Source organism: Biomphalaria glabrata, chromosome 4, assembly GCF_947242115.1.
Source record: "Biomphalaria glabrata chromosome 4, xgBioGlab47.1, whole genome shotgun sequence".
Classification (NCBI taxonomy): domain Eukaryota; kingdom Metazoa; phylum Mollusca; class Gastropoda; family Planorbidae; genus Biomphalaria; species Biomphalaria glabrata.
In genome coordinates, this window is record NC_074714.1 from 36861596 (window position 1) to 36882126 (window position 20531).

The window sequence follows — 20531 nt, forward strand, 5'->3', positions numbered from 1 at the left end:
TACTAAGGGGTCGACTCCCAGTTTAGCATACAATTTCCTTGATTTCCCAATCTCTAATACGGACTCCTAAAATCCGTCTTAGCCATCTTTGTTGAACCACATTTATTCTTTTTCAATTTTGACAGATGACTATTCACTGCACTTTATTAATGGAGCCTAGCTACTGGTAGAAATTTGTAGCATCTCTTGGCCAGGCTCTTGGAATTAGGTGACTGTAGTTGGCTTTAGATTTTATATCGAAATGGAAAGTTTTATCGGCTGGGGGGTTTTAAACTAAAACAATCTCTGTAGTTGTTTTTTTTTTTTTATAAATTCAAAACCCCTTTAGCTACGCTCATAGAATTTGGTGAATTTGGAATTTTAGAATAATATTGAAGAGGGAGCTTTTCAACCTCAAAACTCTCTGTAGGGTGATTTTAAACTCAAAACCATCTGGAGCAATTTAAAACTTTGAGAAAAAGCCCTCTGAAAGGTTAAACCTTCCTTCGCTCATTGGCTAAGCTTATAGCATTTTGAGTGCGTAATTTCGTTTTTTTTTTAATATTGAAAAGGTATTTTTTAGCTTCAAACCCCGCTGAAGGGGGGTTTAAACTCAAAACCCCTTTGGTTACGCTTATAGCATTTTGAGTGGCTAATTAGCTTTTTTTTTTAATATTGAAGAGGGGGGTTTAAACTCAAAACCACTACGGCTACGCTTATAGCATTTTTAGTGCGTAATTAGCTTTTTTTTTATATTGAAGAGGTATTTTTTTAGCTTCAAACCCCGCTGAGAGGGTTTAAACTCAAAAGCACCTTTGGCTAAGCCCATAGCATTTAGAGTGCGTAAGTTGCTTTTTGTTTAGATTTAAACTCAAAACGCTTTTTGGCTACGCTCATAGAATTTTGAGTGTGTAATTTGCTTTTTATTATTTTGAAGAGGTGTTTTTTAACTGCAAACCCCGTTGGAGAGGAGTTTTAAACACAAAAGTCCTCTTGGCTTCGCTAATTGAATCTGGTGACTGATGAATGAATAGTCATATATTGAAGAATGGCTTTTATCTTTAATTTCGGGAGGGGGGTTTTAAAATCAAAATCCTCCTAATCTATGCTCTTGGAATTCGATTGTTTGCATTACATTTGTTTGTTTTTTTTTGTTTTGTTTTATAGAAGAGGGGGATTTAACTGCAAAAACCCTTGGTAGGGGGTTTTAAACTCAAATCCCATTGGCTGCTCTGGGCAAGTGATGGTTTAGTATTAAAATCTCACCAAAAGTAAACAAAATCAAAGCAAAAAAAAAAAAAAAATCATGGCTACGCCCATGAATTCTCCTTATCTGAATCTTTTTTTTTTTTTTTGTTTGACTTTCCAACTTGTGAGTCACCAAAATAAGTATGTCAGTCCAAGAGTCTAAAGTCCCCCCCCCCCCCCCCACCATCCTTTTTCTGCATCATTTGTTAAAAAGAAGTCGCCTTTCTTATATTCTTATCTTATAAACTACAGATTGTTCCTACAAAAATAGATATTTCTAATGAGTATTGAGTTATGCGTTTCGTTTCTCTAAAAAAAAAATCCAAGAAATACTAGTGACGAAAGTAAAAGGAACTAAATCCGACATTTAAAAAAAATGAGCTTTTAATGTGTTTAGGCGTTGAAGCATTAACCTATTCCATAAATGCCAATGACGTCATCCTGTCATTCCCGTCTATAATTAGATCATCTAGCGACATTTATCAAGTACTTCCAACTTCAATTTGGCGCTATTTTGACTAATGCCATTAGACATGGAGCAAGTCATCGAATGTAGAAACATTGGATTCTATTTCCGGTGCCACGCGCCATGTGACAACGGCTTCACGATTGGCTGGTTCGTCTAAGAAGATAAAATAAAAAATCGACGAGACTCTTAGGTCGAGAAAATGTAAAGTTTATTTTTTGACAACCTGTGGATGATGAAGATTACTTCTGCTATCCTAGAGTCCTACTAGTGAAGTAAACTCTTGGATAGTTTCTTGTAGCCGCTACATAGTATTAGAGACTAGACTCCAACTCGGACTGTCCGTTATTAGCTGAAGGATTTGAAGGTCTTTTTTTATTTATATATATGTATTCTACTAGGTTCATATATTTTGTCACATTGGTTATAATGTTATCTATTGGTCATTGAATATATGTCCAAGTAACACCGTGAAAAAAATTATAGAATTCCTAGATAACAAATATATTTATAGGTATGTATATCTATCATGGGCGTAGACAGGATTTTTTTCGGGGTGGGGGGTTAGGGGGCGATTTTTTCAACCCCCCGCGAAAAAAAAATATTTGTATGTATGTGGGTGTGTGTGTGTACATAATCTTTATTACAATCTGACCCTTCATTCTTTCGAAACACGTTTATTGTGCCCTAGAATAGGTTCTTCCTGTAGTTAGTGGAAAAATTGTTGACTCACAGACATTGCTAGCAAAGGGGGTCTGGGGGAGCGCTAGGAGCTCCCCCAGCGCGGGCGAAGCCCCGCCGCCAAGCACTATTTCTGGTATTGAATGCCAACAAAATGCATATTCTGAGGTATCTACAGTGCATTTTTCTGCTATTAAAAAGTCTTATTTCAAAAACTTAGTGTGCTATTCTTACTGACTTAGACCCTGTCGCACCGTTTGGCGCATTTGCCGTCAAGCTGTTTCCACAAAAATCTGTCACTGGTAATGTCTGAAGCCTCTTCCCACCTGCTCTGAGGACCTCCATGAATGTATGGCGCCAAGTTGTACTAGGATGTCATCGCAATACTTCTTATTCGTAATTCATTTTGTCGGAGAACATGTACCGCAAACCTCTGTCACAATCTTACTAAGGGGTCGACTTCCACTTCGGCATAGGATTTCTTTGATTTAGACCCGATCTCTATAACTGACTCCTAAAATCTGTCTTAGCCATCTTTGTTGAGCCACATTTAGTGTTTTCAATTTCGGCAGATGACTATTCACTGCACTTTGTTAATGGAGCCCCGCCACTGGAAGAAATAATTAACCTCTCTTGAATACGCTCTTGGAATTATGTGACTGTAGTTTGCTTTAGATTTTTTATCGAAAAGGCAAGTTTTATCGTCAAATCATCTGTTGGGGGTTTTAAACTAAAAAATCTCAGGACTTACTTGTTTTTTTTTTAAATTCAAAACTCCATTTAGCTACGATCATAGAATTTGGTGACTGTAGTTTGATTCAGAATAATATTGAAGATAGAGGTTGTCCACCTCAAAACGCTCTGTAGGGGGATTTTAAACTCTGGAGGAGAGTAGTTTAAACTCAAAACCCTTCATTGGCTTGGCTACGCTCAAAGAATTTTGGTCTGTAATTTTGCTTTTTTTTATATTGATGAAGTATTTTTAGCATCAAACCCTTCTGAAGGGGGATTTAAACTCAAAACCCCTTTTGGCAACGCTCATAGCATTATGAGTCCGTAATTTGCTTTTTTTTTTACATTGAAGATGTATTTTTTAGCTTCAAATCCCGCTGGGGGGGGGCGGGTTTAAACTCTAAACCCTTTTGGCTACGCTCATAGATTTTAGAGTGGGTAAATTGCTTTTTTTTTAATTGAAGATGTATTTTTTAGCTTCAAACTCCACTGGAGGGGAGTTTAAACGTAAAACTGTCAAAACCCATTTAGCTACGCTTATAACATTTTGAGTCATAATTTGCTTTTTTTTTATTTTGAAGAAGGGTTTATCGTAAATTTTGGAGGGGGTTTTAAAATCAAAATCTTCCTTAACTGGAATTGGGGGATTGTCGTTTGCATTTTTTTTTGTTTTGTTTTATAGAAGAGGGGGATTTAACTGCAAAAACCCCTGGTAGGGGGTTTGAAACTCAAAACCCTCTGTTAGGGGGTTTTAAACTCAAACCCCCTGGTAGGGGTTTTAAACTTGAGACCCATTTGGCTACGCTTATAACATTTTGAGTGCATAAATTGCTTTTTTTTTTTTTTCATATTGAAGAGGGGATTTATCGTAAATTTTGGAGGGGGTTTAAAATCAAAATCTTCCTTAACTGTGCTCTTGGAATTTGAAGATTGTCGTTTGCATTTTTTTGTTTTGTTTTATAGAAGAAGGGGATTTAACTGCAAAAACCCCTGGTAATGGGTTTGAAACTCAAAACCCCCTTGGCTATGCTGGGGCAAATGATGGTTTAGCATTAAAATCTCACCTAAAATCAACTAAATCAAAGCAAAAAATCAGTCACTAAAGTCCGTCTCCCCCCCCCCCGTGGGTGGGATTTCATTTCATGGGGGTTTGAACTCCAACCCCCCCCCCTGGCTACGCCCATGATATCTATTATAACAGAGAGTAGAAAACAAAATATGAATTCATAAACATTGACAGACGAGTCCAGGGTTCTCATATACGAGTCAATGGTTCTCATCTGACTGGTCGGGATTCTCATCTGGCTGGTCGTGGGTCACAGATGACTGGTCGGGGTTCGCATTAGCTGGTTGGAATTTTTAATTGGACGAGTCGCGGCTCTTATCTAACTTATTGGGTTTTCTCGTCTAACTGGTTGAGGGGTATCATGTGACTTGTCGGCGGTTCTCATTATCTGATTGGTCAGGCTTCTCATCTTGTAAGTTGGTGATTCTTGTCTGATTCTCTAAATATTTAAATCTTCTTTCTGGCAATTTTTTTTTTTTTTTTTTTGAAGATTGTCATTTTGTAATGACAGTCATTAAGTTAGACACATGATATCCTCATAGTCATCTCTCAATCAAAACATTAACTTTGGAGATTTCGAAGTATGTTTCCTCCCCTTTCTCTGACGTTTTAAGGCTTAGAGGAACCTACACAAAGAGAGTGACATTAAAAAAGTCCAAAAAATGAAGAGAGTGCCTATAAAGAATACCAACAAATGAAAAGAATGTCATTAAAAGAATGCCAACAATGAAGAGAGTGTCATTAAAAGAATGCCAACAATGAAGAGAGTGTTATTAAAAGAATGCCAAAAAAACAAAAACAAAGAGAGTGCCATTAAAAGAATGCCAACAAATGAAGAGAGTACCCTTATTCCTAAATCTACACAGCACGAAGTCTTATTCTCCTACTATCAGCACCATGAGGAGAAAGTTCCACATCTCACAATGTTTACCAGCTGGAAAGAGAGAGAAAGAGAGAGAAAGAGAGAGAAAGAGAGAGAAATTATTCTTAAATAAACACTTCCAGGGAAGAGACTCATTATTTACAATCATCACCTCTAGGATAGATAGATAGATAGAGAGAGAGAGAGAGAGAGAGAGAGAGAGAGAGAGAGAGCCTTATCTGACAACCAATCAACTTGATTCCACTAAAAAGCAAAAGTTCTTGACATTAATGCCCCTAAACTTTTGTCCCTATAAGTGTCGCTACAATATGTAAACCTCTGTGTACGTAGCTTGAATGCTGTTGACAAACTTAATTGAATAATGGAAGATAGATGAGAGAACGCTGAGAGTCACGACCTAATAAGTAATCCATTGTAAAAGCAATATCAATTGTGGCTATATGTGTGTTAATTTGTTGAATTGAAATAAAAAAAACACGCTAGTTAGTTGTTGCCTTCATCTTAAGCTCCTGGTGGACATTGTGACTAAATAGAACATTCAGGTAGACCCCCCTCCACCTCCCCACCCCACCCTTTTTCCAACACATACTTCACTTTCACGTATATTTTTTTCTTCATAGTTCCAAAAATTATATTCCCGCCACATTAAAAGGCTGAACTCCTTCCACCTTCACCGAGAAAAATGTCTCCCGTTCATCGGTTTGATTACAAACTAAACTTCGTCAAAAATAACTAGTATCCATGCCACAGCCAAAAGGTCCCAATTACGATGGGCTAGTCATGTAGCCCGTATACCTGACAATCGCTTCCCTAAGCGACTTTTACATGGGGAGCTGCGATTCGGAAAGGGGTCAATACAAGAGATAAAAAGATACTCTCAAGAGCTCTGAAGGGGTCAATACAAGAGATAAAAAGATACTCTCAAGAGCTCTGAAGGGGTCAATACAAGAGATAAAAAGATACTCTCAAGAGCTCTGAAGGGGTCAATACAAGAGATAAAAAGATACTCTCAAGAGCTCTGAAGGGGTCAATACAAGAGATAAAAAGATACTCTCAAGAGCTCTGAAGGGGTCAATACAAGAGATAAAAAGATACTCTCAAGAGCTCTGAAGGGGTCAATACAAGAGATAAAAAGATACTCTCAAGAGCTCTGAAGGGGTCAATACAAGAGATAAAAAGATACTCTCAAGAGCTCTGAAGGGGTCAATACAAGAGATAAAAAGATACTCTCAAGAGCTCTGAAGGGGTCAATACAAGAGATAAAAAGATACTCTCAAGAGCTCTGAAGGGGTCAATACAAGAGCTAAAAAGATACTCTCAAGAGCTCTGAAGGGGTCAATACAAGAGATAAAAAGATACTCTCAAGAGCTCTGAAGGGGTCAATACAAGAGATAAAAAGATACTCTCAAGAGCTCTGAAGGGGTCAATACAAGAGCTAAAAAGATACTCTCAAGAGCTCTGAAGGGGTCAATACAAGAGATAAAAAGATACTCTCAAGAGCTCTGAAGGGGTCAATACAAGAGATAAAAAGATACTCTCAAGAGCTCTGAAGGGGTCAATACAAGAGATAAAAAGATACTCTCAAGAGCTCCCTAGAAAGGAATCGACACTATGTCGTGGCGGTCTGCAACAGACCCAACTGGAGTTTTTATTTCAGATCTTTAGGGCGCATCCGAGTCCACCCATTTCTAATGGGTACTTGACATTAAATGTGGAAAAGTAAAGGCGGTTGGTCCTTGTGATGACATGACATGACACCCTCGTTAACCGTGGGCAACAGAAACAGATGACCTTCACCCTATAGTTCGCAAGGTCTGAAAAGAGAACTTAACTTTTAACTTGACCTAGTTAAAATGTGAAATTTGTAGAATTCAAATCGTGATGAAGATTGCTGAAAATTGTGTTAGTGTATTATGGAACACCACGTGATGTGAAAATAGCATGAACTTACCTGGTTACGCAGTTCAAAAAAACAAAAGTGTAGTCCTCCGTCTAGTTCAGCAATTCAGCAAAATGGCAGTAAGAGAAGATACAAATATTTAATAACAAATCGAAGGTGATTGAATTTACTGGAGTCCGTCTACAACAAGCACTTCTATTACTTGTCAGCGTCCATAATTGACCAGAACTCGCCATCACCATCTTAATAAATAATTGTGTTTCGGAACTTTTTTTTATTCAGTAATATTGTAGTCACATCAATAGTTTGTACACAACACAAAAGTCAACAAAACAATTTGACGAAAACTAGGCGCTGTTGTCATTATTGAATATTCCACAAAAATATCTGCCTCACCGGAGACAAAAGTTGTAGATTTCTTTTGTAGAGCTAATAATGTGGAAGTCCAACTACAATTTTTTCCAGGAAATTCATCCGACCTATGACACTTCCAGCTCGTATTTAAATTTACCTAAATTCTAAATTGCACGAAGGACTACAATAAAACAGGTGTGTTGTGGTCTGAAAAAAAATATAACCTTGAACTCTGCTTATATTTGTCAATGGAGGCCTTACAGACCAAACGCAGCTTTACTCAAAAACATTTTCTGACAATTTTTAAAGTTCAAGTAAAAGAAGAGGGGGGGGGAGGCAGAAGAAATACAAATCTTAGAAACACAAAGTTGAATAAACAAACTGGACTTTGTTTTGAACGATCCACAAGCAACATCAAGACACAAGTACATACAAAGAAAATATACAGACTGCTGTTTGGCTCTATTGATAGGCAGAAAGGGTGGTGTCGGATGGACACAGAGCCACTGAGTGTCTGTGAGTGTTGATGTTCTAGCTTAGTGTGTGCACATAACTGTGTATGTGGGGAGAATGTGTCTGTTGTGTGTTTATATGTATGTGAAGAGGTAGTGTTTAGGCCGGTTTAATTTAGGCAGGTTTAGGTTTAGGCAGGTTTAGGTGTGCGTACATCAGGTAAAGAAAACTTGTTACACTAGAACGATGGTATTAAGAGTGTTTTGTTGTGATTTTGTATGAGTGAAGGGAAAGAGAGACAAGAAAAGTGTAATAGAGAAGGTGAGACAGTGGGAGAGACTGAATGAGAGAGAGAGAGACGATTGAATGAGAGTTAAAGGTCAATGAGAGACAAAGTGATTCAGAGAGAGAGAGAGAGAGACAGACAGACATAATTAATAAATGAGAGAGAAACAGAGACAGAGTGATGGAGACGTAGGGAGAGAGAAAAAAAATGAGAGAGTGACAAAGAGTGAGTTTAAGAGAAAGAGAGAGTGAGCAAGTGTGTAAACTAGAAAGAGGGAAACAAGCCAAGAAACAAAACAACATATCGATCTAGATCTATTAGAATTGTACGTTATAAAATATGTCAATAAATGCTACAATGTAAACACCGGCACTAATTCAGTGTATTTATTTAGTTCTGTCTCCATTACGGTATTGCTTACCTTTAGTAATGTTACATAGTTTATCTATGTTATGTTTATTACAAGGTTATATCCACTCATTCTGTCTATATGTTGAACAGTTTACACACGTTATTTATCCCACATCCAATAAAGAATTCAAAGTTAGATCAAGCTGAAATTTTGCACAATTAACTTTTTTACTTGACAAAACAAGTAAGAATTTTATAAAATTAATCCATTAGTTAATTAACTATCAGTAATTAACTATTTTGTTTTGTATCGAAAAGGGGAAAGAAACTGTATTTGACGATTGGTGGTATACATTGAATTATTCTCCTTAATACTTTGCTTCAAAGTTTGAAACTAACAATAAATAACTATGAAACCTTCTATTTTCATTTGCACTTCGCTGGCACAGTGGTTAGTATGTTGGCGTGAGTTCAAACTAAAGGTCGTTCAACTTTCTTTTTTATTATAAAAACATTTAAAATGCTATCACAGTAGCTTTTGCTTGGATACACCCTTCTCCAGCCCCCTCCCCCTCCCTCCACCTTTTTCAACTGGTCCAGACAGGTGATAGAGTAATGAGAAAGCTAATAGCATGACATTGCACTATACAAAAACAATTGGTAAAAATATTTTTAATAGCACAGATTCATTATTGCTAGTCTAGATCTATTTCAAATTTAATCACATGACTGATTCAAATTAATTGATACAACTAAGCTTAATATAAGCTTATTAAATAAAATGTTTTTTTTTTATTTTTATTTTTTTTTTAAGTGCACTACTCTAAAAGTGTTTATATAGGTAAGCCGAAGTCATATTTACAGACCTACTCGTCCTTCAATTATTCTTTCAATTTTTACTTTCGATGCAAACTGTTTACTGCTTCAAAAACTAAAACAATTGGAGGCTTGATACATGGTCGACGGGTATTTTGAGAACAGCTAACGATTTCCAAAGTACATTGTCACATTATGTATCCACAAACATTATCTATCCCCACACATCATGTATCAACACACATTATCCATCCACACACTTTATATATCTACACATATTATGTATCCACGCACGTCATGTATCCACATTAAGTATCTAAGGTCAATGTCTTCGATTCCGAAGATTAAGAATGAGTGTAGTGTTTCACGTGACTACACAAACCCAGTTCCGACCTGCATAGTTTCGTGCCGTTGTCCGCTGGCGTCTGCTAAGTTTTTTTTTTTTTTTGTATTCTGCGCATGTCTTCAATAATGGCTTTCCATTGAGTCTCAAGTGTTTGTCCAGCAGGATTTGTGAGAGCTTTCCAATTGTCTCTTTCAGAGCCTATCTGCTGCCAGCTTACCGGGGGGGGGGCACCTCTGATACGCCGTCCTCTTGTAAGCTCGCCAAAGAAGATCGCCTTTGGCATGCTGTCGTCTTCCATGCGGGATAAGTGTCCGCGAAGCTGTCGAATTAGTTCTTCTATACTGGCCACACCGGCCTCCAGCAGAACCTACATATTTGCCAGTGTTTGCCCATGATGAAACGAAGGCACCTTTGATGGAAGCGTTCGAGGAGCCTTCCCTGCCTTTGATAGAGCACCCAGGTCAAGGAGCCATACAAAATTGTGACGAGAACCGCTGCTTTATAAACATTGATTTTTGTTGCTAGGTGACTAGACCTATTTTTGTTGCTAGGTGACTAGACCTATTTTTGTTGCTAGGTGACTAGACCTATTCCGCCATACTCTCAGTCTCAGACGACCAAAAACGTCGTTGGCTTTTGCGAGACGGTTGTCTATTTCTCTGGACAGTGACGCATCATTTGACACTGTGCTGCCCAGGTAGGTCAAGTGGTCAACGACAGTAAGGAGATGGTCTTAATTAGTTCCCATTAGGGACTTGAAACATAACCTCCTTTTTTTTTAGGTTGATCTACACACATTATATTACGACACAAATCATGTCTCAGCTCTCATCATATATAGAGACAGATCATAAACATTATGTATTACAGATACCTAGCTCCTGTACTTAAAGTTGTACTGTTTTATAAAATACAAACAAAAATGTAATATAATGACTTTTTGAATTAATTTTTCTCCAATTTATTTCAAAATGAATTCTACCCCCAAAAAACGAATATTGCCCGTGATATCCTTAAAAGTCTTCAGAAAGTCATTCTATAAGCCTGAGAGCTAGAACACCGCCTGGAGATTGTTGAGATCCAGACATTTAAATTCAGGTCCAAATTGTACTTATGCAAGTTTTCGTCCATTGACTTTCCACTAAGTCTGACAGGCTTTGTCTGGAGACCTTTACAAGATAAGGGCAAGTGCGTCCCCGAGACAAAGTATAAATTATGTGTGTGTATGTGTGTTTTTGTTTTATGTGTCAGTCATGACAGCTAAACGATTTCTGAAGGAATCAACTTTGACCTTTTGTTCTGCTGTATACTAAAAAATGCTTGATCCATTTTTGATTAGCCTCTGGTTCTGTACGAGTAACTTGATCAGGATCCTCCAGATATACATTGTTTGGTGTATAACAATATCACTGGGGCGTCAAAACATTTCTTTCGTAGGTTATATACATATGACAAAATAAAAGTGTTTTCCTGTATCCTTTGTGGAATGTCAAAGAATGAGTGTACATCGATTGTTCACTTTTCTAATGAAAATGTTATCTATTGAAGTAAAAGAAAGACTAATTTTGATATCTCTGTACAAGAAGGGAGGGACTCGTGATTTTTCTATATATAACTGACTAATAAGGGAGGGTACTCGCGATATTTCTGAACAAAACTCGCTAAGAAGGAAGAAAACTTGCGATATCTCTACACCAGTGGTGGGCAACCTTTTTGTATCGCGGGCCGCATTAAAAAAAGTTTGGGAACGGCGGGCCGCATATATATATCTTAGAAAGATACGCTAGCTAACTGTGTAGAATGTCTTTCAACTCATATTTACACTGTATTATAGTCACGTTTCTTTCTTTTTTTTTCCGAAACACTTCACGTTGAAAAATTACAATAAAGAGTTAGCAATTTTGGAAACCAATTTTACGATTTTTTAAATTTGCTGTTGTCTTTTTATATCACAATAACCCCACAAATATACAGTTGTACTTAATGTGCATTATTTTACTTTTTACACTCGTGCATAATGTTCCGGAACAGTGAATCTATCTTACTAGTTGTTACCATTGTGACTGCTGTCAAATTACAGTCAGTCAACATTGACCAGAGATTATACTTGTTTAGTTTCCACAAAAAAAAATTAGCTCACTGAATGAGACAATAATATATGTTCCGGAAGTTAAATGTCTTGACGAGCGAAACCCGCCCTTGTGGAGCATCACCAGAGAATGCTGACCATGTCCTTCAATGGTGCATACTAAATCAAGAGACCCGAGCAAGACTCTCCAAAGACTATTCGGAGAACTGCCTGATCTGGAAACCACTGCGCGGATCATCTCAGATATATGATTACTGATCTGAACCCTCCGACATGTAAAATGAGAACAGAGAAGAAGAAGAACAGATGTATGTGTACTCAAATAGTGTGAACAGCAGCAAAGGTTTTTTAATTTTGAAAATACAGCTTCTGACACCCATAAGACTCCCGTGGAAGTACTGACTGGGGCTTCTCTTTGCTTGGAGCAGCATGTCCTCTGGAGATGAATCAGCTTCTGCGCCAAATGGTCAGCTGATGGTATTGAAAACTGGTTCTTGACATCTTAAAATTTGCTGTTATAAATTGCACAATTAATTAAGGAATCTTAATAAGTGTTGTACTTTTAATTATTTCACTAAAAAATAGTTTCACCTTTCAGCAAAGGAAAATGACAAAAACTATTTTCTTTTGCTTGCCTGTAGGAATGGGAAAGCCTTGTTTGAAAGGATTTAACATGCACTTATATTTCATATGTAAGCAACCCATTGCAATAGCAATTATAAAAAAACATGAAATCTGTCTTCCACTCTTCATTAGAAATATTGGTAACAAGGTCACAGTCAATGTCCTTCATGTAACATAACAATTTCTTCCTTGAGATTCTATATCTCATTTGCCTTTCCCAAGCAAAGCTAGCGATAAATTAGATTATTTTGTTCATAATTCGAAACTACGCATGGTTAACACCCATATAAATTTAATATCTATGTAGTTTATGTCGGAATAATATAGAAATTTTATTCAGCTTAGTGCAAACTTTCCTGTTTAGAGTTTATGGTTGGGATATTTTTTTATTAAAAATATTTGTCTCAGTCAAAGATCGAGCTCCATCAGTTGTTACACTTGCCATCTTGTTCCAACCCTACCCAACACTCAGACATTGTATCTTGAATTGAGTGTTTTGATGTATAACCAATAACCATAATCTTCGTTTACTTAAAACTTTTTATAATGAGACAATTTCAATAATTTATATTGATATTATTTTTAATATTTGCATTTTTATATGTATATACTGTGGGCACACCTGATTTCTATAGGTGTCGGCGGGCCGCATAAAACACTTCGGCGGGCCGCATGTGGCCCGCGGGCCGTAATTTGCCCACATCTACTCTACATAAAACTCACTAAAGTAAATCTGTACAGATAACAGAACCAACTAAGAAGGGAGATACCTCTGCTCAATGCTAAGAAATCGAAGAGGTCTCAGAATACTTGCAATGCTCAGTAATATATTTAGTTCTTCTTCTTCTTCTTCTTCTTCTTATTATTATATTATTATCCTTTGTGAATCATTTTTTGATGATCCTGTTCTTTCTTTAAGGAAATAATATTCTCTTGATTTTTTAACTGAAATTTAGTTTCATAAGCCCATAAAAACCTCCTTTGAATAATCTGTCACAAAGATGACATATAAAATGATACCCCAGCTTGGTAAACCATGTTGACTTCCTAAGTTTGGTATGTGATGAAATTATAAGTTGTTTTGTTTGTTTGTTTGTGTTTTTGTATCTAAAGGTTAAGATGTGTGCGTGTGTGTGTGTGTGTGACATAGAAAGAGAAAGAACGAAACGAGAACGAGTTTGTGTGTGGGTTTTTGTCGTGTTGCTGATAAGCACATGCACAAACTTGTGTCTATAAAATGTGATCTTAGAGCTATACATTCATGACGTATTTTAATGTTGTACGATTTTATTTTGAAAACAAAACTGTTCTAGACAAATTATGTTTACATTGAGAAATTCAGTTTAAAATTCCATTGATAACATTTTTGGGAAGGGGGGGGTGCGGAGCGAAACAGGATCTTATTTTTTTTTTATTATTATTATTTCAAATTGAGATTTTATATCGTCAACCGAATGGCCGCTATGAGAATTTTTAAGGGAAATATTGAAATGAAAAATGGATTAGATGTGATGTGATGTGGCCTGGTGATGTGATGTGGCCTGGTGATGTGATGTGGCCTGGTGATGTGATGTGGCCTGGTGATGTGATGTGGCCTGGTGATAGATCTGGAAGAATTTGATCGTCTTCTCAATTTATTAAAATAGTGGAAATCAAATTGAAATCTAAATAGACAGAAAGACAAGGAACGAAAAAAATCCTCTAGCTTTCGAAGTCACATGAGGGAAAGTAAGTTGAAGAGGAGAGAGTTTGAGAGAGATTGGAGAGCTGTAGAGGATGCAAAGTAACAATCATTATTGGGTCAAGGTACAAAGTAACAATCATTATCGGGTCAAGGATACAAAGTAACAATCATTATCGGGTCAAGGATACAAAGTAACAATCATTATCGGGTCAAGGATACAAAGTAATAATCATTATCGGGTCAAGGATACAAAGTAACAATCATTATCGGGTCAAGGATACAAAGTAATAATCATTATCGGGTCAAGGATACAAAGTAACAATCATTATCGGGTCAAGGATACAAAGTAACAATCATTATCGGGTCATGGATACAAAGTATCAATCATTATCGGGTCAAGGATACAAAGTAACAATCATTATCGGGTCAAGGATACAAAGTAACAATCATTATCGGGTCAAGGATACAAAATAACAATCATTATCGGGTCAAGGATGCAAAGTAACAATCATTATCGGGTCAAGGATACAAAGTAACAATCATTATCGAGTCAAGGATATATAATAGTCAGTGAAATATTTGTGTATTTTACAAATGTGTTTTTATAAATTCAGAAATCCTTAATGATCGGCAGTCTTAAAAGGTTCTGCAAATGAATAAATAAGATGGATCTTAAATACACCGTGGTCTCTGTACATCAATAATATTCATTGAACTTTTGAGTAAATAGAAAGAAACATTTCCAGATACATGACTAGATGCATAACGCGTGGGACGTAATCATCTTCTTTTTTTTGATGTAACGTCTTTATTTGATAAGAAATAAGATTTGTGTCATTGCTGAGATGTATTCGAAAGGGAAGCCAAATGAAATTTGAAGATGATGAAATGTTGACAAATTCTTACGATCAAACCAGAGAGTGTGTGGCCTAGTAGATAGTTATTGTTTTTTTTTTATTTAACGTTTACAAAAAAAAATGTTAAATTTTTAGGAAAATCATTAGAGCCGTTATTGAAATACCCGTCCAAGGTCCCACCCAGTTGACAGAGTCCTTGAAGAGCTTGCAAGCTAAGCAGAGGAATCGTAAAAATTTCATGCTGTGATAAAATGCTTTAATAATAAGGACAGAAACTGTTTCTTGATAACTTTGTTTCGGTCATTTTGCCCCCCCCCCCGGCCCCTTAAATGAGTTATTTCACCACTAGTATTGTAACATAAGAGCACTTGTTAGGTCTTGTGAAACACTGCACTCACCGGACCTGAAGATATTGCCATTTAGGTCACGTTCTGATCTTTCATCCTAAGCACTGGCAATTTCCTTTCTAAGACAGGCAACTGTTTTTAAACATCAAATTCTGGAACAAATTTTGAAAATTATTCTTTTATAAGTTATCTCACTGTAAACGTTCTATGTTCTGTGCGTATATTGTAATATTACTATTACACATGAGACTGGGCACTACTAATATGTCGCGAATGTCGTGGAATGATGGGTTGGTGCTTCCTGGAGAACTCTTGATACGTAACAAATATAGATACTACAGATTGACTTATGTCTGTTTCAGCAGACAAAATATAGAGTTTATCTGATAACAATAATAATATTGCACTCCTTGTTGGTTACATAACGAAATAAAAAATAAAGTCACATCCGCATAACAGCGGTATCAAATATATCCAACATGTCAAATTCCGCAAAATAGACTTCAAGTAACGTCCACATCACAGCGGGTAACAAATACTTAATAATAATAATAGTACAGAATACTAACTACTAGAAATACATGTCTCAAATGACCCCCTGGCTTCGACTGCCCAAAAGATACTTCATATCTCGAAATTAATACTCGACTCTCTAAGTCATTACTGTCCGTAACGAACCAAAAGATACTACTTGATTGCCATGTCCAAAGGATACCACTTGACTGACTGACTGAACTAAAAGTCAATTTTAGTCATTCTACTTCCTGTTTCTATATCAGGAGTTTCACGTCTTATTACCGTCTTAACACGAGATGAACATTTAACAAGCAATATCAACCGAGACCGTGACACTCATTTCTGACCGATTTTTGATTTTTTTTCAACTATCGCAAAAGCCAAGCAACGTAAGAATACATGATCCAATGTGAGACTGCAGTCATGTGTAGTTTCTCCACTTCGAGGCTGTTTTATTTATTCTTTACTAGGAACAAAATTGCGATCAAATTAACTTTAATTTACGAACCTTGACACTTATGACATATTTATATGCTAGTGACTATAAAAGTAAATAAAGAATTGTAACTTCCGATTAAGGTGAAAATTCGCCGATTATTACATTTTATTACATGAAAGCTGACAATGCCTTTTTTTCTTTTATCGCGCCTAAGATTGGCGTTTTCCGCAATGAAAGACACCTACAAATGACAATTTGGACTATTTTTCAGGAGATTTTAATAAATTCAGGAGATTTCCATGACTTTTTCGTATATATTCTGCAATTTAATAATTACACCTAGAATAAGCGCCAGTCCTATGAAAGCGTGGGGCCCACTTCGACCACATAGGTTGCAGTGGCCTAAGATCGGCCCTGCTTTCGACCATGTTAAAGACGGCCTGAAACGTATACCACATGACCAGGCAGCCATCCATGTATTCACCAGAGTAACATGTTGTCTGTGCTTATATTGATAGAATATAGAAAATAGTGTAAGAGAAATTGGGTGAACGGGGGCTCCACTGTGACACTACATGCCTAACTCAATCACACATTCTCCAGTCTATCGTCTGACTCTTATCCATCTATATGACACTTAGCCAAAATCTCAGGATATTCATCTATAATATATTTATCCACTTATCTATCCCCCACTCAAGCATCACTCACACATTCATCAAATTGAAATATTCATATTTGACACATCCATTCGTGTTAACACACAAGAATCGTGGATATGGTTGAATAGTTAATGTGGATACAGTTGAATCGTGAGTATGTAAGTAGTTGAATCGTGAGTATGTAAGTAGTTGAATCGTGAGTGTTTAAGTAGTTCAATCGTGAGTGTGTAAGTAGTTGAATCGTGAGTATGTAAGTAGTTGAATCGTGAGTATGTAAGTAGTTGAATCGTGAGTGTGTAAGTAGTTGAATCGTGAGTATGTAAGTAGTTGAATCGTGAGTATGTAAGTAGTTGAATCGTGAGTATGTAAGTAGTTGAATCGTGAGTATGTAAGTAGTTGAATCGTGAGTGTTTAAGTAGTTGAATCGTGAGTATGTAAGTAGTTGAATCGTGAGTATGTAAGTAGTTGAATCGTGAGTGTGTAAGTAGTTGAATCGTGAGTATGTAAGTAGTTGAATCGTGAGTATGTAAGTAGTTGAATCGTGAGTATGTAAGTAGTTGAATCGTGAGTATGTAAGTAGTTTAATCGTGAGTATGTAAGTAGTTGAATCGTGAGTATGTAAGTAGTTGAATCGTGAGTGTGTAAGTAGTTGAATCGTGAGTATGTAAGTAGTTGAATCGTGAGTATGTAAGTAGTTGAATCGTGAGTATGTAAGTAGTTGAATCGTGAGTATGTAAGTAGTTGAATCGTGAGTGTGTAAGTAGTTGAATCGGGAGTGTTTAAGTAGTTGAATCGTGAGTGTTTAAGTAGTTGAATCGTGAGTATGTAAGTAGTTGAATCGTGAGTATGTAAGTAGTTGAATCGTGAGTATGTAAGTAGTTGAATCGTGAGTATGTAAGTAGTTGAATCGTGAGTATGTAAGTAGTTGAATCGTGAGTATGTAAGTAGTTGAATCGTGAGTATGTAAGTAGTTGAATCGTGAGTATGTAAGTAGTTGAATCGGGAGTATTTAAGTAGTTGAATCGTGAGTGTTTAAGTAGTTGAATCGTGAGTATGTAAGTAGTTGAATCGTGAGTATGTAAGTAGTTGAATCGTGAGTATGTAAGTAGTTGAATCGTGAGTATGTAAGTAGTTGAATCGTGAGTATGTAAGTAGTTGAATCGGGAGTGTGTAAGTAGTTGAATCGTGAGTATGTAAGTAGTTGAATCGTGGATGTGGTTGTATTGTGGATGTGGTTGAATCATGGATGTGGTTGTATTGTGGATGTGGTGGAATCGTGGATGTGGTTATATTGTGGATGTGGTTGTATTGTGGATGTGGTTGTATTGTGGATATGGTTGAATCGTGGATGTGGTTGTATTGTGGATGTGGTTGTATTGTGGGTGTGGTTGTATTGTGGATGTGGTTGTATTGTGGATGTGGTTGTATTGTGGATGTAGTTGAATCATGGATGTGGTTGTATTGTGGATGTGGTTGTATTGTGGATGTAGTTGAATCATGAATGTGGTTGTATTGTGGATGTGGTTGTATTGTGGATGTTGTTGTATTGTGGATGTGGTTGTATTGTGGATGTAGTTGAATCATGGATGTGGTTGTATTGTGGATGTGGTTGTATTGTGGATGTAGTTGAATCATGGATGTGGTTGTATTGTGGATGTAGTTGAATCATGGATGTGGTTGTATTGTGGATGTTGTTGTATTGTGGATGTGGTTGTATTGTGGATGTAGTTGAATCATGGATGTGGTTGTATTGTGGATGTGGTTGTATTGTGGATGTAGTTGAATCATGGATGTGGTTGTATTGTGGATGTAGTTGAATCATGGATGTGGTTGTATTGTGGATGTTGTTGTATTGTGGATGTGGTTGTATTGTGGATGTGGTTGTATTGTGGATGTTGTTGTATTGTGGATGTGGTTGTATTGTGGATGTGGTTGTATTGTGGATGTAGTTGAATCATGGATGTGGTTGTATTGTGGATGTGGTTGTATTGTGGATGTAGTTGAATCATGGATGTGGTTGTATTGTGGATGTAGTTGAATCATGGATGTGGTTGTATTGTGGATGTTGTTGTATTGTGGATGTGGTTGTATTGTGGATGTGGTTGTATTGTGGATATGGTTGAATCGTGGATGTGGATGTAGTTGAATCATGGAAGTGGTTGTATTGTGGATGTGGTTGTATTGTGGATATGGTTGAATCATGGATGTGGTTGTATTGTGGATGTAGTTGAATCGTGGATGTGGTTGTTTTGTGGATATGGTTGAATCGTGGATGTGGATGTAGTTGAATCATGGATGTGGTTGTATTGTGGATGTGGTTGTATTGTGGATGTAGTTGAATCATGGATGTAGTTGAATCGTGGATGTGGTTGTTTTGTGGATATGGTTGAATCATGGATGTGGTTGTTTTGTGGATATGGTTGAATCATGGATGTGGTTGTATTGTGGATGTAGTTGAATCGTGGATGTGGTTGTATTGTGGATATGGTTGAATCGTGGATGTGCATGTAGTTGAATCATGGATGTGGTTGTATTATGGATGTGGTTGTATTGTGGATGTAGTTGAATCATGGATGTAGTTGAATCGTGGATGTGGTTGTTTTGTGGATATGGTTGAATCATGGATGTGGTTGTATTGTGGATGTAGTTGAATCGTGGATGTGGTTGTTTTGTGGATATGGTTGAATCGTGGATGTGGATGTAGTTGAATCATGGATGTGGTTGTATTGTGGATGTAGTTGAATCATGGATGTGGTTGTATTGTGGATGTGGTTGTATTGTGGATATGGTTGAATCGTGGATGTGGTTGTATTGTGGATGTGGTTGAGTTGTGGATGTGAATGTAGTTTAATCATGGATGTGGTTGTATTGTGGATATGGTTGAATCGTGGATGTGGATGTAGTTGAATCATGGATGTGGTTGTATTGTGGATGTAGTTGAATCATGGATGTGGTTGTATTGTGGATGTAGTTGAATCGTGGATGTGGTTGTTTTGTGGATATGGTTGAATAGTGGATGTGGTTGTATTGTAGATATGGTTGAATCGTGGATGTGGTTGTATTGTGGATATGGTTGAATCGTGGATGTGGTTGTATTGTAGATGTGGTTGAATCGTGGATGTGGTTGTATTGTGGATATGGTTGAATCGTGGATGTGGTTGTATTGTGGATGTGGTTGAATTGTGGATGTGAATGTAGTTGAATCATGGATGTGGTTGTATTGTGGATATGGTTGAATCGTGGATGTGAATGTAGTTGAATCATGGATGTAGTTGTATTGTGGATATGGTTGAATCGTGGATGTGGATGTAGTTGAATCATGGATGTGGTTGTATTGTGGATATGGTTGAATCGTGGATGTGGTTGTATTGTGGATATGGTTGAATCGTGGATGTGGTTGTATTGTGGATATGGTTGAATCGTGGATGTGGTTGTATTGTGGATGTGGTTGAATTGTGGATGTGGTTGTATTGTGGATATGGTTGAATCGTGGATGTGGTTGTATTGTAGATGTGGTTGAATCGTGGATGTGGTTGTATTGTGGATATGGTTGAATCGTGGATGTGGTTGTATTGTGGATGTGGTTGAATTGTGGATGTGAATGTAGTTGAATCATGGATGTGGTTGTATTGTGGATATGGTTGAATCGTTGATGTGAATGTAGTTGAATCATGGATGTAGTTGTATTGTGGATATGGTTGAATCGTGGATGTGGATGTAGTTGAATCATGGATGTGGTTGTATTGTGGATA

General features: G+C 37.0%; 2 protein-coding genes across 2 annotated transcripts in view; both read right to left on the reverse strand.

Moving 5' to 3' along the window:
• The window catches only part of LOC106054052 (thyrotropin-releasing hormone receptor-like), a 121406-nt gene that overhangs the window by 89521 nt on the left and 11354 nt on the right, over positions 1–20531 (reverse strand). The window lies entirely within an intron of this gene.
• LOC129925959 (mucin-2-like) lies at positions 19688–20395 on the reverse strand. The gene has a single exon (XM_056027564.1). The coding sequence runs from the start codon at positions 20393–20395 to the stop codon at positions 19688–19690; it is 708 nt and encodes a 235-aa protein (XP_055883539.1).

Bases quoted from the DNA above. Each gene is read 5' to 3' on its own strand.
- LOC129925959 (XM_056027564.1), bottom strand. From the start codon at position 20,395: ATGATTCAACTACATTCACATCCACAATTCAACCACATCCACAATACA.